Below are 15,423 nucleotides of genomic sequence, written 5' to 3' on the forward strand. Positions count from 1 at the left end.
CAAGAAAAAAAAGAAAGACTGGAGGAAAGGAATGGGGGGGGGGGGTTAAGGCGTAAGAGTGTTTAAAGTGCTATAGAGTGTCCTTTGTAATTTGGTCTCCATAGACTGTCTCATCGTGACAAACTCTGCCAAGGCCGGTGTCCCTGACGCTCCTCCCTCAGACTGTGGGGGGTTAGCGAATTTACACTGGAGGACCAACAGGTTGAGTATCATAAACCATATGGACTGTGAAACTTAATACACTACCAAATATTGACTTTACATTGGAAAAAAAAGAAAAAAGTTGTTGATCACACTTGAGAGAGTGCTGTTGCAAATATCAATAGTTAATAACTAATTAATAACTCTAAGAAAGTTCATTAAAAAAATGTAACTCTAATTACTGAACTATTTTTTTAAAAATCTTGTTAAGAATATCATAGCTTGAAATATCCGGTGGAAATTCTGTGCAAGGTACTCATCTTTGAACCTGTGTGTGAATGACTTCTAAGTGTCGTGTACTTTGTAAAGACTGCCCTCTAGTGTATACTTTATGTTCTTACACAGCTCTGCTGCTCTGCTATATACTACTGTAAGGTCATTACAGATCAGCTGCTCTTCTTCCCAAACTTAACACAGACAGTTGCCATGGAGAAGGTACAGCTAGATGAAAGAAGCAAAAAAAGCAGATGAAACCCCGGACTTGTATTTTAGTGACATCATCAAAATTAACTCAAATCAAAATGAAGAGATTTTACATGTTTTACATTAATCATATATAATATGATTTTAAAAATCTGGAATATAAAAATTAATATATTAAATGTACAAATATAAATTTAGTACACTCAGGTAATGTGTTTCTATAACTTAAAAGCCACAGCTCAGTGTGTATTTGTAAGAAAACACATTACAGATTTTGGTGGATCATGCCTGTGTGTTAAACGATGAAACTGTGTGAAACAACGTGACAATGAACTGGAGCAGTTGGTGAAGCTCACCACAGATGGAACAGGTGACTAGGTGACTTGGCAGGACACAGCAGTCTCAAAAATGTCCCCAGAAAACAACCGTTACCTATACTCTACATAAACCCTACATCAGAACAGAACCAATACACACACAGCATAAACCCAATATCAGAGCAGAAACCATATCTATACTCTACATAAACCCTACATCAGAACAGAACCAATACACACACAGCATAAACCCAATATCAGAGCAGAAACCATATCTATACTCTACATAAACCCTACATCAGAACAGAACCAATACACACACAGCATAAACCCAATATCAGAGCAGAAACCATATCTATACTCTACATAAACCCTACATCAGAACAGAACCAATACACACACAGCATAAACCCAATATCAGAGCAGAAACCATATCTATACTCTACATAAACCCTACATCAGAACAGAACCAATACACACACAGCATAAACCCAATATCAGAGCAGAAACCATATCTACACTCTACATAAACCCTACATCAGAACAGAACCAATACACACACAGCATAAACCCAATATCAGAGCAGAAACCATATCTATACTCTACATAAACCCTACATCAGAACAGAACCAATACACACACAGCATAAACCCAATATCAGAGCAGAAACCATATCTACACTCAATATAAACCCAGTATGAGAACAGAACCAATACACACTTTCTACATAAACCCAATATCAGAGCAGAAACCATATCTATACTCAACAGAAACCCTACATCAGAGCAGAACCAATACACATACTCAATATAAACCCTACATCAGGGGCACATAATTTAGGGCAAATTTCACCAAGACACTTCCAACAGAGGACACGAGAAGTTCAGCATCCATCTCATTGCCTTATAACATAACATTTTTTCATAGACTTACTAACGCCAGTTTGTTATATAGAATTATTCTTCCAACCATTGTGTCAGAAACTAGACTGTGAGTTGTATGTTGTGAGTTTTTGGTGATACATGACAATGAAAAAATGAAATTACTGATTACATGACCTTTGAAGATGACAAAACTGTAAACTGCAGGAAATCTAATGATGATCAAAATATTGTAAAAGAACCACTAGGTGGCAGTGTATCATTCAACTGATTGATCTAATTGAAGCAGACGTGGCGGCTGTGCTTATTTTAAGATGTTTTTGTTTTGACACACTTAGTGCCAGACATGTCTGGCCCACGGGTCGGAGATTCTGCACCCCTACTCTGCACCATGAACCTCGTAAAGTTAAGGTATATAGCAAAGTTAACATTTGGAGACTACCTTTAACTAAGGTCAGTGGACAACAGTGCATAAGCTGGTACTATAAACACAAAAGACAAATACTTGTAAAGAGTGGAATACCACTTTATGGCCTTAAAAGCTGTCTTTGATTCTTTTTTTCATATGTTTGGATGGTTGTGTATTAAGGATAAATCAGAGGAATGTTTATGTTCAAACACAGTCATAGATATGTTAAAGAATGGACATCTTTCCTTTAGGAGCCACTGGGCTTTGGCTTGGACCTGACAACAGCTTGGCAATGTTAGCATTAAAGCAGATGTCATTTCAGGTCAATCGGCACATCGAGATGTTGCCTTTTCTAAGACACGGAGAGCACCTGAGGCACTGTGAAACAGACTACAGAGGAGTAGCATGAACGGGAGGGGGAAGTCTAACGTTTTCAATGGCCCCCGTATTCATTAAATCTGTCCATCACCACACGGCTGCTGGAAGGTTCTGGAACCCTGTATGGAGCAGACCTGCTCTTCCTTTACCTCTCAAACAATCTGGACCTTGCCTTTTTGAAGAAAAAAAACTGGTATGTAACTAAAACCAGTTTAAGATTTGTATAGCAGTAGTGTGGAAAACAACAAGGACAGTCTGAATGCAGAGGAACAAGCAAACTGCTTATTACAGTTCAGTTATATTCATATTCTTTAATGTTTCCCCAACATTTTCAGACCTATGTAGTTACTTTACTGGTTATTCATTTAAAAACAAACTATCCTTCAGTCTAATAGACAAAACTTTAAGGACAATCAACAAGCAGTCAACATGAACTCATCTTTCTCATGTCTACTGTGTATGAACAGTGACAGAACATTTTAGTCATTTTGCCTCTTGACAGAGAAATCCAGAACAATGATGCATACTTCACAAAGGAACATTTTGATCATTTTTTCAACTTAGATTTTTTTTTTTAAATGTATCATAAAATTCTAATATCTGGATGCCGCTTGCAACTTGCATTACCTAACAATGTCACCTCATGAAATGTGAAAATTGCAACAGAGAAATTTCTTTACAGTATGTTACTGAGGCACCGCGGGTGCGAAGAAAGACACAACACAAGAAATCCAAAAGTCAAAATTCTGAATCTATATTTAACATGGGAGAACTGGCAGACAGATTTAAATTCAGGGCACAGCTGCATACAGAAACATGAATCCAAAAATGTTATGTAATAAATAACAATCAATACATGTATTCCAAGACGGTCCAAACGAGAGGGGGAAAACAATAACTGTTCTCTCATCAGTGCATTCTACAGCTGAATTTACTGCTCAGGCAAACTGAACTGAGATCAGCATGAACACATTCTGAATTTCCACTAAATTTATACAATAACTTTATTTTGCAACTATGAGGGGAGTTACAGCCATAAAACATACTTGGTCTTTATTACATAACAGGGATTTTTCAAAAATATCAAATTAATAATATAACTTAATAGTTTTGCTCTAAACAGTAGCATACTAGCATACTAAACATCCTTTAATGAAATACATGGACTAACGACCTGGTATTTAATTCAGTTTATCATGGTTACCGATTTAAGACTAAAGAAAAGTCAGATTAAACTCAGTATGCATATTAAGTCTACAGAAACAAAAGACATGCTAAGTGAAAGTGCAAAATAAAAATTCAAAAAAAAGGGGCAAATAATGAAAATGACTTTAAAAAAAAAATTCCAAAACAACTACATATTTACATATGGCTCAACTCAGGAACACTACTCTCGATAACACACCATGGTAACAAGTCACATCACAGTGTTTAAAGTAGGCATGACAAAAAAAATTAAATACTGAAGAAAAAACAATACAATTTGGACAAATGTTCCATTAATTAAGTTGAAAGCAGCATTTGCATACAATCTTGTAAGCTGATTTGAAACAGTGTAAAGGTCAATGTATATTGTTTAAATTCGTCCGTAGTTTGTTATGGAGAAGACAAAGGAAAAGAGAAACGCGTTGGGATTCACCGCCGCCATTCCATTCCAGTGATCAGCACCAAGCAGAACTCCACACCCAGACAAACCTGCATATGTGTTTTCAAGTTTCCATCAGGAGGGAGAGGATAGAGGGAGAACTCCGAAAAAACCTCGCCAAAGTACAGGAACCTTTCTGAAGAGAAAGGTGGGAAGGTAGTATCTCGAATACAGACTCAGAACAAACTGACAAACCATGAATCCTAGACTCCAAAGGAATGCTTGTAACTCATTCATAACCATAACACTAATGTTTACCAGAAAAACATCAAACCACACGACAGGAAAAAAAGAACCTCCATAGAAAATAAATATACATCCACAATCTATGTAAAAAAAAAAAGAAAGAAAGAAAACAATATAAACCTTTAGGTGTATGAGAATGTAACATTTTTTAACAAAAATACGAGGCTCCCAACAGAGCGGGGCTTTGCACCCTGCGGGAACGGAGCTAGATCACAGTTTTCAATTAGCACACAAGACCTGAGAAGGGCAGCGAGGTTCGAGTCACAGTGAAAACGGTTCTGCACAACCCCAGCTTTTTAGGGGTGAGGGTGATGGACCAACACTGGTAGCAAGTACCCCTTTACAAAGAGGTGAGAGCAAAAAAGCCACACAGACACGAAGGCCATTAAATCCTGATTGCTAAAGGACCACCGCAAGACACTACGAGGTGAAAACAGAAGCTCTGTATAACCAATGAGAAACTAATGAAACCCGTTCATCACTTTGAATGCAGCTTCCTTTAGTTGCTTCCATAGCACATAATAAAGGGTTCTGCTGAGAGGGAGAGGACAGTCCACTGGCCTGAATTCGCTCATTTTCATGATCTGACAGCATATGAATCAGGCATCGTCTTGACCCGACAGCCAATCCTCAATTCATCTCACAGAAACGCAGGAGTGCCTCTGAGAACAGGCTGGGATTTCAGCACAATATAACAGATGAAAAACTCCCGCTGGGAAAGAGTGAAAAAAAAGGCCTTCTGAAGAATTTCCACTGAGGTCTAGTAATGAGGTTCACCATATCCTTAAGCTCATAACTGACCATGCCATCCTCTGAGCCTCTCACACTCTTCAGGGGTAGTGTCTGAGTCACATATTCAAGTCACAGCTTATGTCAGTTGGTCTAACTTGTCCTCCGGCCATCATACACAACTCTGAGCGGGTTTTCGTCCGTGAGGATGGTCATCTCAACAGATTATTCAAGATATTCACATGGTAGTACCAATAAAAACACAAGGGCTGTCCGCCACCAAGGACAGTGACATGACGGAAACTATGTCTAGTTCCCAGACAGCTCTAAGAGCTTTTATCAGTGCTGCGGTCATTATTCATTGGGCTGGGATGGGTCTTCCTCTGATTCAGGCCACTGGAAAACTGTGGGTATAGCACAGGCCTGTTCCCTACAGAAAAAGAGACATCCATCAAACAAGGTCATAGTCTGAACGGTCACTGAAGAGTTTACCATTAGTACACATTAACTGATATGATTATATGGTCAAAAAACTGATTCAAAAGTTAATGGTTTCTTAATTTAAAAAAATTAGAAAACATATCACCCAAAATCTCAAAACTTCGTAATCTTTTAAGAGGTATAGTTGAAAACATTAAGTTGTTGGGAATATTTTGCAGCTAGAAAACCTCTCAACTTCATGCTCTTTGATATTTCTGAAAGAGTCTACAAACTACAAAATAACCCATGGCAAAGTTCCCCACTGTACAAGCTAGCTAATGCTGGGAGACTGAATACATAAAAATGTATCTCATCTGACAAAACCAGGCTGAGGTGGAACACCCGAGGCAGACAACAGGGCAGCTGTCTGAGGTAAATTTAGGTGTATGCTGACTACTTGACTCAGTAAATTTCACTCAGCGTCTATGTAGGTCTGTCGGTGCTTTATTTTGTTTTGGATATATTATGATACAATAAAAACTAGATATTCCAATTGCTTGATTTACCAACTCCTTGAGGTACTCATGTACATAATTTTCAGTTGAAGAGCGTACCGGCTGTTGGGGTGGGAGCAGCCCCGTGGCCAGAGGTGACTGTGTTAGAGTAGTAGAGGGAAGCGAGGTCACTGGGGTTGTAAGAGCGAAGGAGGTTGATCACATTCCAGTCGTGGTCCAAGCTGCTGCCAGACGGTGCAGGAGTCACTTTGACCGGCGCTAAGGATGAGCCACCCTGCAATGAAGTTTTTGCATTTCTCCCTGAGGGCCTGAGCCTATTGTAATCAACGCCGGTGCTTCCACTATGGGGTTCCTGAGCTTCAGAGGGCTTCAGCCTCTTGCTGGAGGGCTCCCCAACGTCCATTTGCATATGACCTCCGAAGCGCCCAGAGAGGCAAAACTGCCTAGCAGAATCTGAAGGCCAAATCACTCCGTTTCTAGCTGGGGCAACTCTATGTCCAGAGCAATCTCGGTCAGTCCCCGCAACTGCGGCGGGTTTTCGGATGGATTCAACAGCTGGTTCTGGGAACCTGGATTGGGCATGTTTGGTGTTAACATGTGCATTGGTGGAAACGTCTGGTCTGTTTTGCTGGCTGTCATGCTGGTGCTCTCTCCAGGGCTCCTTAACCGGAGAATGCTTGTGTGTCTGAGGATGACTTGAGGTCTGCACTTTCTCAGATTTTCCAAGCTGAGGAGGAGGGGATTTTGTCCGTCGAGGATGCTTTCTATTGATGTGGGGCAAAGGGGTAACATCTTTGCCCTCAAGTGCAGGGGGACAACCAGTGTATCTCTGCAACTTGAGGGCACCTTTAAGACAGTTCTTCTTGGTTTCCAGTTTCTCTTTGTGAACGATCTTTTTGTGCATGAGCAGGACCTCAGGGTAAAGGGTTTCATACGAGCAGGAGCCACAGAGATAGGTCAGTAACAGGCTCCTTGGAACTGAGGTAGCTGAGATACAGTCAGACCCTTTGAGAGACAAATTCAGTGGTGCCTCCACACACTCTTTCTTTTCTGCCTTCAAATTGATGGGTGAAGGGCATTTTACGCCAGCCTCACTGGCAGGTGAACTTGGGGCAGCAGCAGGCACTTTCCCAGTCTCTGGCTTTGCTAGAGGTAGAGAGCTGGCACTGGTGATGCCAGGGGGATTAAGCCCAGCTTCCAACTTAACACTGGCTGTGGGTCTAGCCCCTGTACCAGACTGGGGGATTAGCCATTGCTTAGATGGGTTTGGGGCTTGTTTCTCATCCGTGTTACTGGGAGACCCTATTCCTTTGCTGCTGCCTGGAGAAAACAATGACGTCACGGGTATATTTGGGATCTCTGTGTAAGGTTTGTCCTTATGACGTCTGTCCAGATGGTACCTCAGAGAGGTTTTCTGAGCCGCAGCATAGTCACAGTATTCACATTTGTATGGTTTTTCACCTGAAGGGAGGCACAAAGGTAAAGTGTGCATCAATTACACAAATGCTGAAGGGTTACGCTAACAGTGAACATTTTAACATTTTGCTATGACACTGAACACAAATAAGAGGAGCCTAATCAGAAATATGAGTTTAGGCAGAAAGAAACTCGATACTATGGATTCTATAGCAGTTACCTGTATGCGTTCTGAGGTGAATATTGAGGTAGTAGTTGATATTGTGGATTCTATTGCAGTTACCTGTATGCGTTCTGAGGTGAATATTGAGGTAGTAGTTGATACTATGGATTCTATAGCAGTTACCTGTATGCGTTCTGGAGTGAATATTGAGGTAGTAGTTGATATTGTGGATTCTATCGCAGTTACCTGTACGCGTTCTGGAGTGAACATTGAGGTAGTAGTTGATACTATGGATTCTATAGCAGTTACCTGTATGCGTTCTGAGGTGAATACTGAGGTAGTAGTTGATACTATGGATTCTATAGGAGTTACCTGTATGCGTTCTGAGGTGAATATTGAGGTAGTAGTTGATATTGTGGATTCTATCGCAGTTACCTGTATGCGTCCTGAAGTGAATACTGAGGTAGTAGTTGATATTGTGGATTCTATCGCAGTTACCTGTATGCGTTCTGAGGTGAATATTGAGGTAATAGTTGGAACGAAATGTCTTCCCACAGTAACCACATTCCCTTGGAGCAAGAATTTTTAGCTTCATTTTACCATAGCCATCTTCATTTTTATCTGTTGAGCACACCAAAAAAATAAATATTGAAACAACAACAACAAATTGTGATTTGTGTATAAAACCAAAAAATAAATAAACAGCAAGGAATGCTGCCCTTATGAAACACAACACTTTCATTTGGGCTGTGTGGACGATCTTCAATAGTAGAGGGCACCATCAGGGCAAGGCAAACCAATAAACAGAATGATGTTAAAAACACCAAAGTCACTAAGACTGACATTTCTTTAAGACTGTAATTGCAATTAGCGTAAATGCAATTAGCAGAGATCTGACTATTCACAGGTTAAACACAGAAGACACAAGGAACACTGAACTGTCGACTATATCAATAAGTATACTTATGATACTAGTCAGCTCAGACTGAAGGACATGCAAGACTGACACTGTGGTGCTGGTCTAATTCTCCCCATTCAAATGGGCTTTACAGTGGAATGACTTCGACACAGGCTACCAAAACAGCGCTAGATTGCTATTTATCACCTTAGCAGCAGCTTACAACTGATGACAAATATTCCTACCCAAACTGTATAAAACTATCTATTTTTAGAAATATGTATGTGTACATACATATAAATGCATGAAGTGAGTCATTCAATTTTCTAAAGAGGTGGTATGGCTATGGTGACTCACCACACACTCAGCAGTTCCTTTGCAAGGTTTGCAAGTGCAAACTTGTTTGTAACATTTGTTTATTTTCCATTAAACGCTTATTTAAGTATTAACAGCACATAGAATAAAGTGTGCAAACCTTCACTCAGGATCCATATGTTCTGCTCTAAGGGGTGGACCACCACTGAGTAATCCTTACCTGAGTGGAAAGCATCAGCAGACACACCATCCTCTGAGCCATCTTCAGAACATTCTTCTCCTCTGTCTAGCAAGGTACCATTCGCTGATCCTACATTCTGGGCTTTACCATCTACTGGTGTGGTAGGGCTTTCTGCTCCACCTCTCTCCCTCTTGTGAACTCTGGAGTGTAACACCAGTTGGTGGTAGGTTCTGAAGTTCTTTCCACAGTCCTGGCAGTGTGTGGGCTTCTCGCTACGCATCAGGCCCTTCTGCTCTGGTAAGGGCGAAGGAGTCTCGGCTCCGCTCCGCCTGGGCTTCAACTCACTCCGTAAGCCCTCCTTGCTGGTCTTATCCCCTCCATTGGTGGACCAGATAGCACCTAGCTCCTCTTTGTCCGAGCAGGAATCTTCATTGTCTGAAGTGGAGTCTGGGTTAAGCTCCCTGGCCAGGTTAGGACTAACTGCAATCTTGCCCTTAGTGGCTAACTGCCAGGCCTGATAAGTGTTAAATGGGTCCAGCTGCGAGATCCAGCGAGCAGAACTGTCAGTTTGCAAGGCACTTTCTCCAGCTGCAGGGCGCAGCCTGAGGAATTGTAAAAAGGCCTTCTGAGATGTGGGATGCTCCACAGCCGGTGGGTTGTAAGTAGATGAGGCCTCATCTTCATTAACATCTGATTCACGGTTGTGTACTTTGCTGTGTTCAGCCAATACCTCTTTGTTGGGAAAAAAGAAGCCGCAAACCATGCACATTTTGTATGGACTGACAACAGGAGAAGGAGGCTGATCTTGGATGATGTCGTTGATGGTCACAGGTGTTTCAAGGTCCTGCAGAGCCTTGTTCTTGGCTTTCCCTCCGTGAGTCCGCATGTGGTTCTTAAGGAACCAAGGCTCCTTGAAGCGTCGTCCACAGATGTTACAACAGTAGATGAAGGAGTCTTTATGCTTCCTCAAGTGGGCCTCCAGCTCACCAGCATCTGCTGTGGCTTGCCCACACACCATGCAGCTTGGCTCCTCATTTTGCTCGGTCGACAGGCAGGTCTTCGACCGGGCCCGCTCAGCAGGGGTTAGGAACTCCGCCTCCACTCGCAGCACGGCTGGCCCAAAGAGCGTGGTAGGGTGTTGGCTGAGCAGATGTGGGCCCAGTTCCTCCTGTTGCTGGAATGTCTGGTCACAGAACATGCAGTCCAGAGGCAGGCTGCCCTCTGCCTTCTCCACCAGGCTGGCATGGGGTGTCATACTGGAGGTGGCCCCTGGCATGCTGGCACTGCTAGGGCTAAGGATTTCTTGACCAAGCCCATCGGGACTTTCCACATATGGGATCAATGGGTGAGTTGGCATGTTCGTCAGACGTAGAGCAAAAAAAGCTATCTGTTGTAGTTAATGACAGCTGAATAATATTAGGAGACTAGCGTCTGTTCAAGGAGGAACTCGTCAGTACCCTTGACTTTTACAATTGGACTTCAGGTTATTATCCTTGAAATTCATACCAATTCTCCACAAAACAATTCCAGAGCAATTCGACAACTTGCCATGGTGGAACTACTGACTAAACTGTTTGCAATTTGTGGGAAGGTGTTGCAGCATGAAATCTTAATATCTTGTGATTCAGTGTGATGAAATGTGTCTCAACTGGCAAAACCTGTGATGAAACAGAGAAGAAATCAGGTTTGACAACATGTGACAACACTACAAGTGTGCAACATACATGATGGACACAACTATTTAATTTACACAAGACATCTTATTTAATTTATTTATCTATCTTACAATGAGGTATACAACAACATTAGTAGAATGTTTAGAGTGCTAAAAAGCAAGTGACACTCTCCTTAATTATAAAATTAGTTGTGTGCAAAAGAGAATCATTGTATTCACAATACACAACAATATGAGAAGCTGAATAACTCAGGTTCTCAGAATTTGCAAACAAGTACAGAAACTTGTAGAATCTTATTCTCTAAATAGGCCTAGTTCCAAAATGCCTACACACTTATGATCCAGGCAACAGTGAAGGGGAAACTCCCTTTTCTTTGGAATTCCATACACACAAAAACAAGAACTAAAACAAGCACAAACACACACTTGAAAAAAAGGGTTGAATGCTAAAAAAGCATAAGTTACATTAGAACAAATTAGTATTCTAAAATTTCAATATGTTCCAGATAAAAGTAAACTCTGATCAATTCAAATACTAGAAAAATCTTACAAAAAAATGTCCCCAACATGGTATCTTATTGTCTACCATTACATAAAAATGACTATATGGAACTTCAAAAAATAAGTCAAAAAGCTATCTCTACTCTCAATGATCCTAAACCGCAAATAGGACATGCAACTTACAAAAAAATCCAAAAGCATTCTAAAAAAGGTTGTGGAAGAAACAGATCTATGTAATTATGCATGATTAAAACACCAACAGAGATGATACCATATCTTCAGCTCTCTGATTTGAATAGTGTCTCAGATTCTTTCTTTTTCTTCCACTCTATTGTAACAAAACAAACAACTCCGTAATGCCACAAAGGGGAAAAACACAGGAAAAGGAAATGAAAGATGGAGTATATCTTATTTCATATAAAGTTGGATTACTGTTTGGGGCTTACGTTAGTAAACCCAGACTGATTTTTCTATACATCTGATATGTTGCTAACGCAGTTTATGGTCGTGTTTGATCATTTAAAAGAAAAAAAAAAACAAGACAGAAAAGAAAAAAGACAAACAAGCTTGAATACAAAAAGGAAGCATTTTAGTTATCTGATGATCTTCTCTGTTACAATGAAGAGGGGAAAAAATCTGAAGCACTATTTGCCACTCAGTGTCACACTCTGTGGTATGTTTTGTCCATTGGATTTAACTTTGAAAAATGACTGCTGTATTAAAACAAGTTTCTTCAACTGTAGCCTTGTGCACATTGTTCAAATATTACTGATCATACTGAGCAATAATAGCAGTATTCGAGATGTTACTGACAACAAGCAAAAAGTCCAATAAATCTAACAAGGAATGCACTGCAATCGTTTAAAAAAATGGCTGCCAGGGTAAATCATTATAGACGAGAGAACTAATGTCTGTTTTGACCTTGATTTAGACGTTTTTTGACTAAAACATTTTCACAAAGTACGCTACTTCAACATAAAGTCCAGAATATGAGACACAGAACTACTTTAAAACGTAGACACAAAAAACACAAAGGAGAACAAACTGTTCACTCAGTTGTCACTACTACATTCTTCCTAAGATCTGCCTGGACCAGCTGTTGCTCCCTTGCTTCGTTCTTTTGTTAATGGTCACCATGCGGATTATCACAAAAGAGCAATCTGATGTGCCACTTAAAAAAAATAAAAAATAAAAAAAAATAAAAGCCAATCTTTCTTTATCGCTACTGTTTAACACAAAGTTAACTGAGCAACTGTTGGTACACGGAACGAATAACTCTAGCTTGATACTTACCCAGCCATGTTTTCAACACGGAACACTCACATGAATGTCTCATGCAAATGAATAATAGAGGGTAGAAAACACGATGTCAGAATTATAGAGCCAAAATAATATGCAAATAAGATCACGATTTTAAGAACTTTTATAGTGAGATTTATAGTTGACGTTACAACATATTTATGATCTGAATCACTGATTAAGCAAATAAAACAATAAGTTACACCCATGAGTGAAAGCTTTTAACGTTTCAACGTTTACTTGAGATACAGCAAATCTGAAAAATAATTAGACGAATAGTTTCTCCTTTTGTCCAGGCGTCAACATGTCTCAAGTTTGCACCAATATACTCGACGCAAATATTACGTTTTCCTAGGTCACTTTACTCGGCTATCACAGCCATGATGTTAAATAGTCATCTATGGCAGACCACTTAGTTGCTATTGGAACTATTCGTGTCACAAACAGTTTTGTTCTCTCATGCTGCAAATCGGTATGCTACAAAAAGAATCGCACTCTTAAAAGAAAACCGTTGGGTACAGTCATATCTAGGGAGGGGTAGAAAGGCCAGGTTTGAGGAACCGTGATCTGTGATGACTAGGTTGCTGATGTTTGTAAAGATAAGACAGAATAACAGCACGACCAAAAAAAAAAAGGAAAAGAAAAAAGAAAAAAATCTGAATCTAAGCGACGTGTCTGGTACCAATACATCAAAGTATGTTAACTAACCAGCATTTGCAGGAATGCCTTAAAACGAGGCTACAATTTCCTGACACGTGCTAATTTCGTAGATCGGAAAACTATGTAGCCTTGCCTAATTAAAATGCGTTACAATTGTGCCAAAGTCATAGGTGTAATATGATGACCTGCAAGTTCAGAGACGAATAGTCGTGGCTTACCTTAGGCATTGTGCACAAAAATACTGAAATGTTTCACATGGCAAAAACTATCAATAATATCAAATAACTTCTGACTAGAATACTGCACGCTGAGCTTGCTCGAGTAATTCAACATGAAGAACAATCGCTGCGCTCTGATGGCTGGGTACTAGCTTGAAGGAAAGGAGACATAGGCTACTTGGAATGTGGGTGGTTCGAAAAATTAAACCTAAGTTACTTAATACTTAATGTTACACATGTCAAACTATAAAACAAAGCGATATTGCACATTTATTTACTGTTAACTTTTAAAAACTAGGTTACCTGGCTTTTGTAATCTGAAGATTTTGGGGTGGGTTTTTTTGTTTGTTTGTTTGTTTGTTTTCCTGCAGAGTTCATTCTTTAATGCACAGTGGCTTGTTTTATACTTGGTATAACTTAACAGTCCAATACCTTTTAAAATACATCTTAAAAGTTGAGGAACACTGTCATGTTGGATCACATGCGGCAGTTACTTAGATGGCCATTCTAGCGTCAGAGTAGAAATTCAGGTGAGCAAATTACTTAGCAGGTTCACAGCCATTCTTGATTGAGTCTCCTTTTCCGACTTCAGGCGCATCAAAGAGACTATCTACCAAGTTGTATCTGCCTTGTCATATGAGCTTGCAAAGTTCCTATTCGCTCTCCTTGTTCTACGACAACTGAGATAAAAGCAATGCACTGGCGATGGAAGAATCGACAAAAATAAAGTTGGCAAAACAATTACATGCTGACTGAAGTGCTAAGTTGGCTCACGACCTGCACAATGCAACGATAACAGAATTTTGGCTAACGTTAGCATTCAGTTAGTAATACAGAAAAAGGGGAACTCACCAATACCTACCAATATTTTCAGACTTGCCAGGTATTCTATTGTTATACAGATTTTAGTTTTTTAGTTTAAATAATATTCCTAAGTCAAATTATTACTTGTACGACTTCTTCGGTGATAAAGTCTTGTTCTGGTTAGCTAAGTTAGCCAATTGTTAGCCGACCAAATTGCCTGCTTTCAATGTTTGCAAATCTCTCACTATGCAGCTGTTGCACTCTGAGGCGCGTCCCCCAGCTATCCATGGAACGTCACTGCGCGTTCACAAACAGATAAACTCTGACCACGTGATTTGCAAAGTCTCCTAATATCTCTTAATGCAACTACAAAGGGCCCAAAATGAAACAAGAACAAAATGATGCTTCTGTTTTTATTAATCGGTATTTCTAAAGGTCTGAATTCCACAGGCCAAACACTTAGACAACTAAAATGTCTTTCATTTCATTTCGGACAATTACAGAATTTATTGATCGTTTGCTCAGTTCTGAACGTGTTTGAGATTGTAGGCCTATTTAAAGCTTCGCAATAATAAGCAGTTACGATACATAGACTGGAGTGAGACAAGTTATTAATTGATATATCCATGCTGTCGACCTAGAAACCAATACAGTAGATGTAGTAAAGGCAACATGTTATTGTAATTGTAATTAAACACAATGTCTTCACGGCAGCGCTGTTCCCCTTTTCATCTCGCAAGCATTCTAGGTCAGCTGCACGTGGAGGCCGTAATGAGAGTCACCGTTTGTTGAGCTCCTTAGAGCTGTTTGATTAAATGGACCGTAATGTCGCAATCAGTTGAGTACAGAATGGCAAAGTTAAACTGACGGGGGGCAGGGGTGAGTTGTTATTAGGACCTCTGTTCATTACTCTTTTGTGACACCGCTGATAAGCGCTGCGTTGTCGCTTGCTCTGTGGCAGTCCCTTAGCCTCATGAAACAGCAGGAAACTGGGTGTTGTGCTGTTTGAGAACAGAACGACTGATGCCGTACGTGTCCTCAGCACTGCTTCCCACAGCTCACCGACAGCACACACCATGTGGGGTGGGGGAGGGGTTATACACAGAAATGTAACAGCCACATGTTGGGC

The 15,423-nt window shown here is 40.3% G+C and overlaps 1 protein-coding gene across 1 annotated transcript; it reads right to left on the reverse strand.

Annotated features, from left to right (window-relative positions):
• Nucleotides 1-5,555: 5,555 nt before the first annotated feature.
• Nucleotides 5,556-10,500, reverse strand: znf217 (zinc finger protein 217). Its single transcript, XM_030769309.1, has 4 exons — nucleotides 9,177-10,500; nucleotides 8,242-8,364; nucleotides 6,264-7,625; nucleotides 5,556-5,659 (listed from the first exon to the last, which is right to left on the reverse strand). The coding sequence occupies exons 1-4, from the start codon at nucleotides 10,492-10,494 to the stop codon at nucleotides 5,556-5,558; spliced, it is 2,907 nt and encodes a 968-aa protein (XP_030625169.1). The 5' UTR covers nucleotides 10,495-10,500.
• Between the last annotated feature and the right edge of the window lie 4,923 nt (nucleotides 10,501-15,423).

Source organism: Chanos chanos, chromosome 3 (genome assembly GCF_902362185.1).
Source record: "Chanos chanos chromosome 3, fChaCha1.1, whole genome shotgun sequence".
Lineage (NCBI taxonomy): Eukaryota > Metazoa > Chordata > Actinopteri > Gonorynchiformes > Chanidae > Chanos > Chanos chanos.

Coding starts and splice junctions, on each gene's coding strand:
- znf217 (XM_030769309.1), bottom strand. CDS start 10,494: ATGCCAACTCACCCATTGATCCCATATGTGGAAAGTCCCGATGGGCTT. Junction 7,626..8,241: donor TCACCTCAGAACGCATACAG/GTAACTGCGATA, acceptor GCCTCCCTTCAG/GTGAAAAACCATACAAATGT. Junction 5,660..6,263: donor TGCTCCCACCCCAACAGCCG/GTACGCTCTTCA, acceptor CTTTTTCTGTAG/GGAACAGGCCTGTGCTATAC.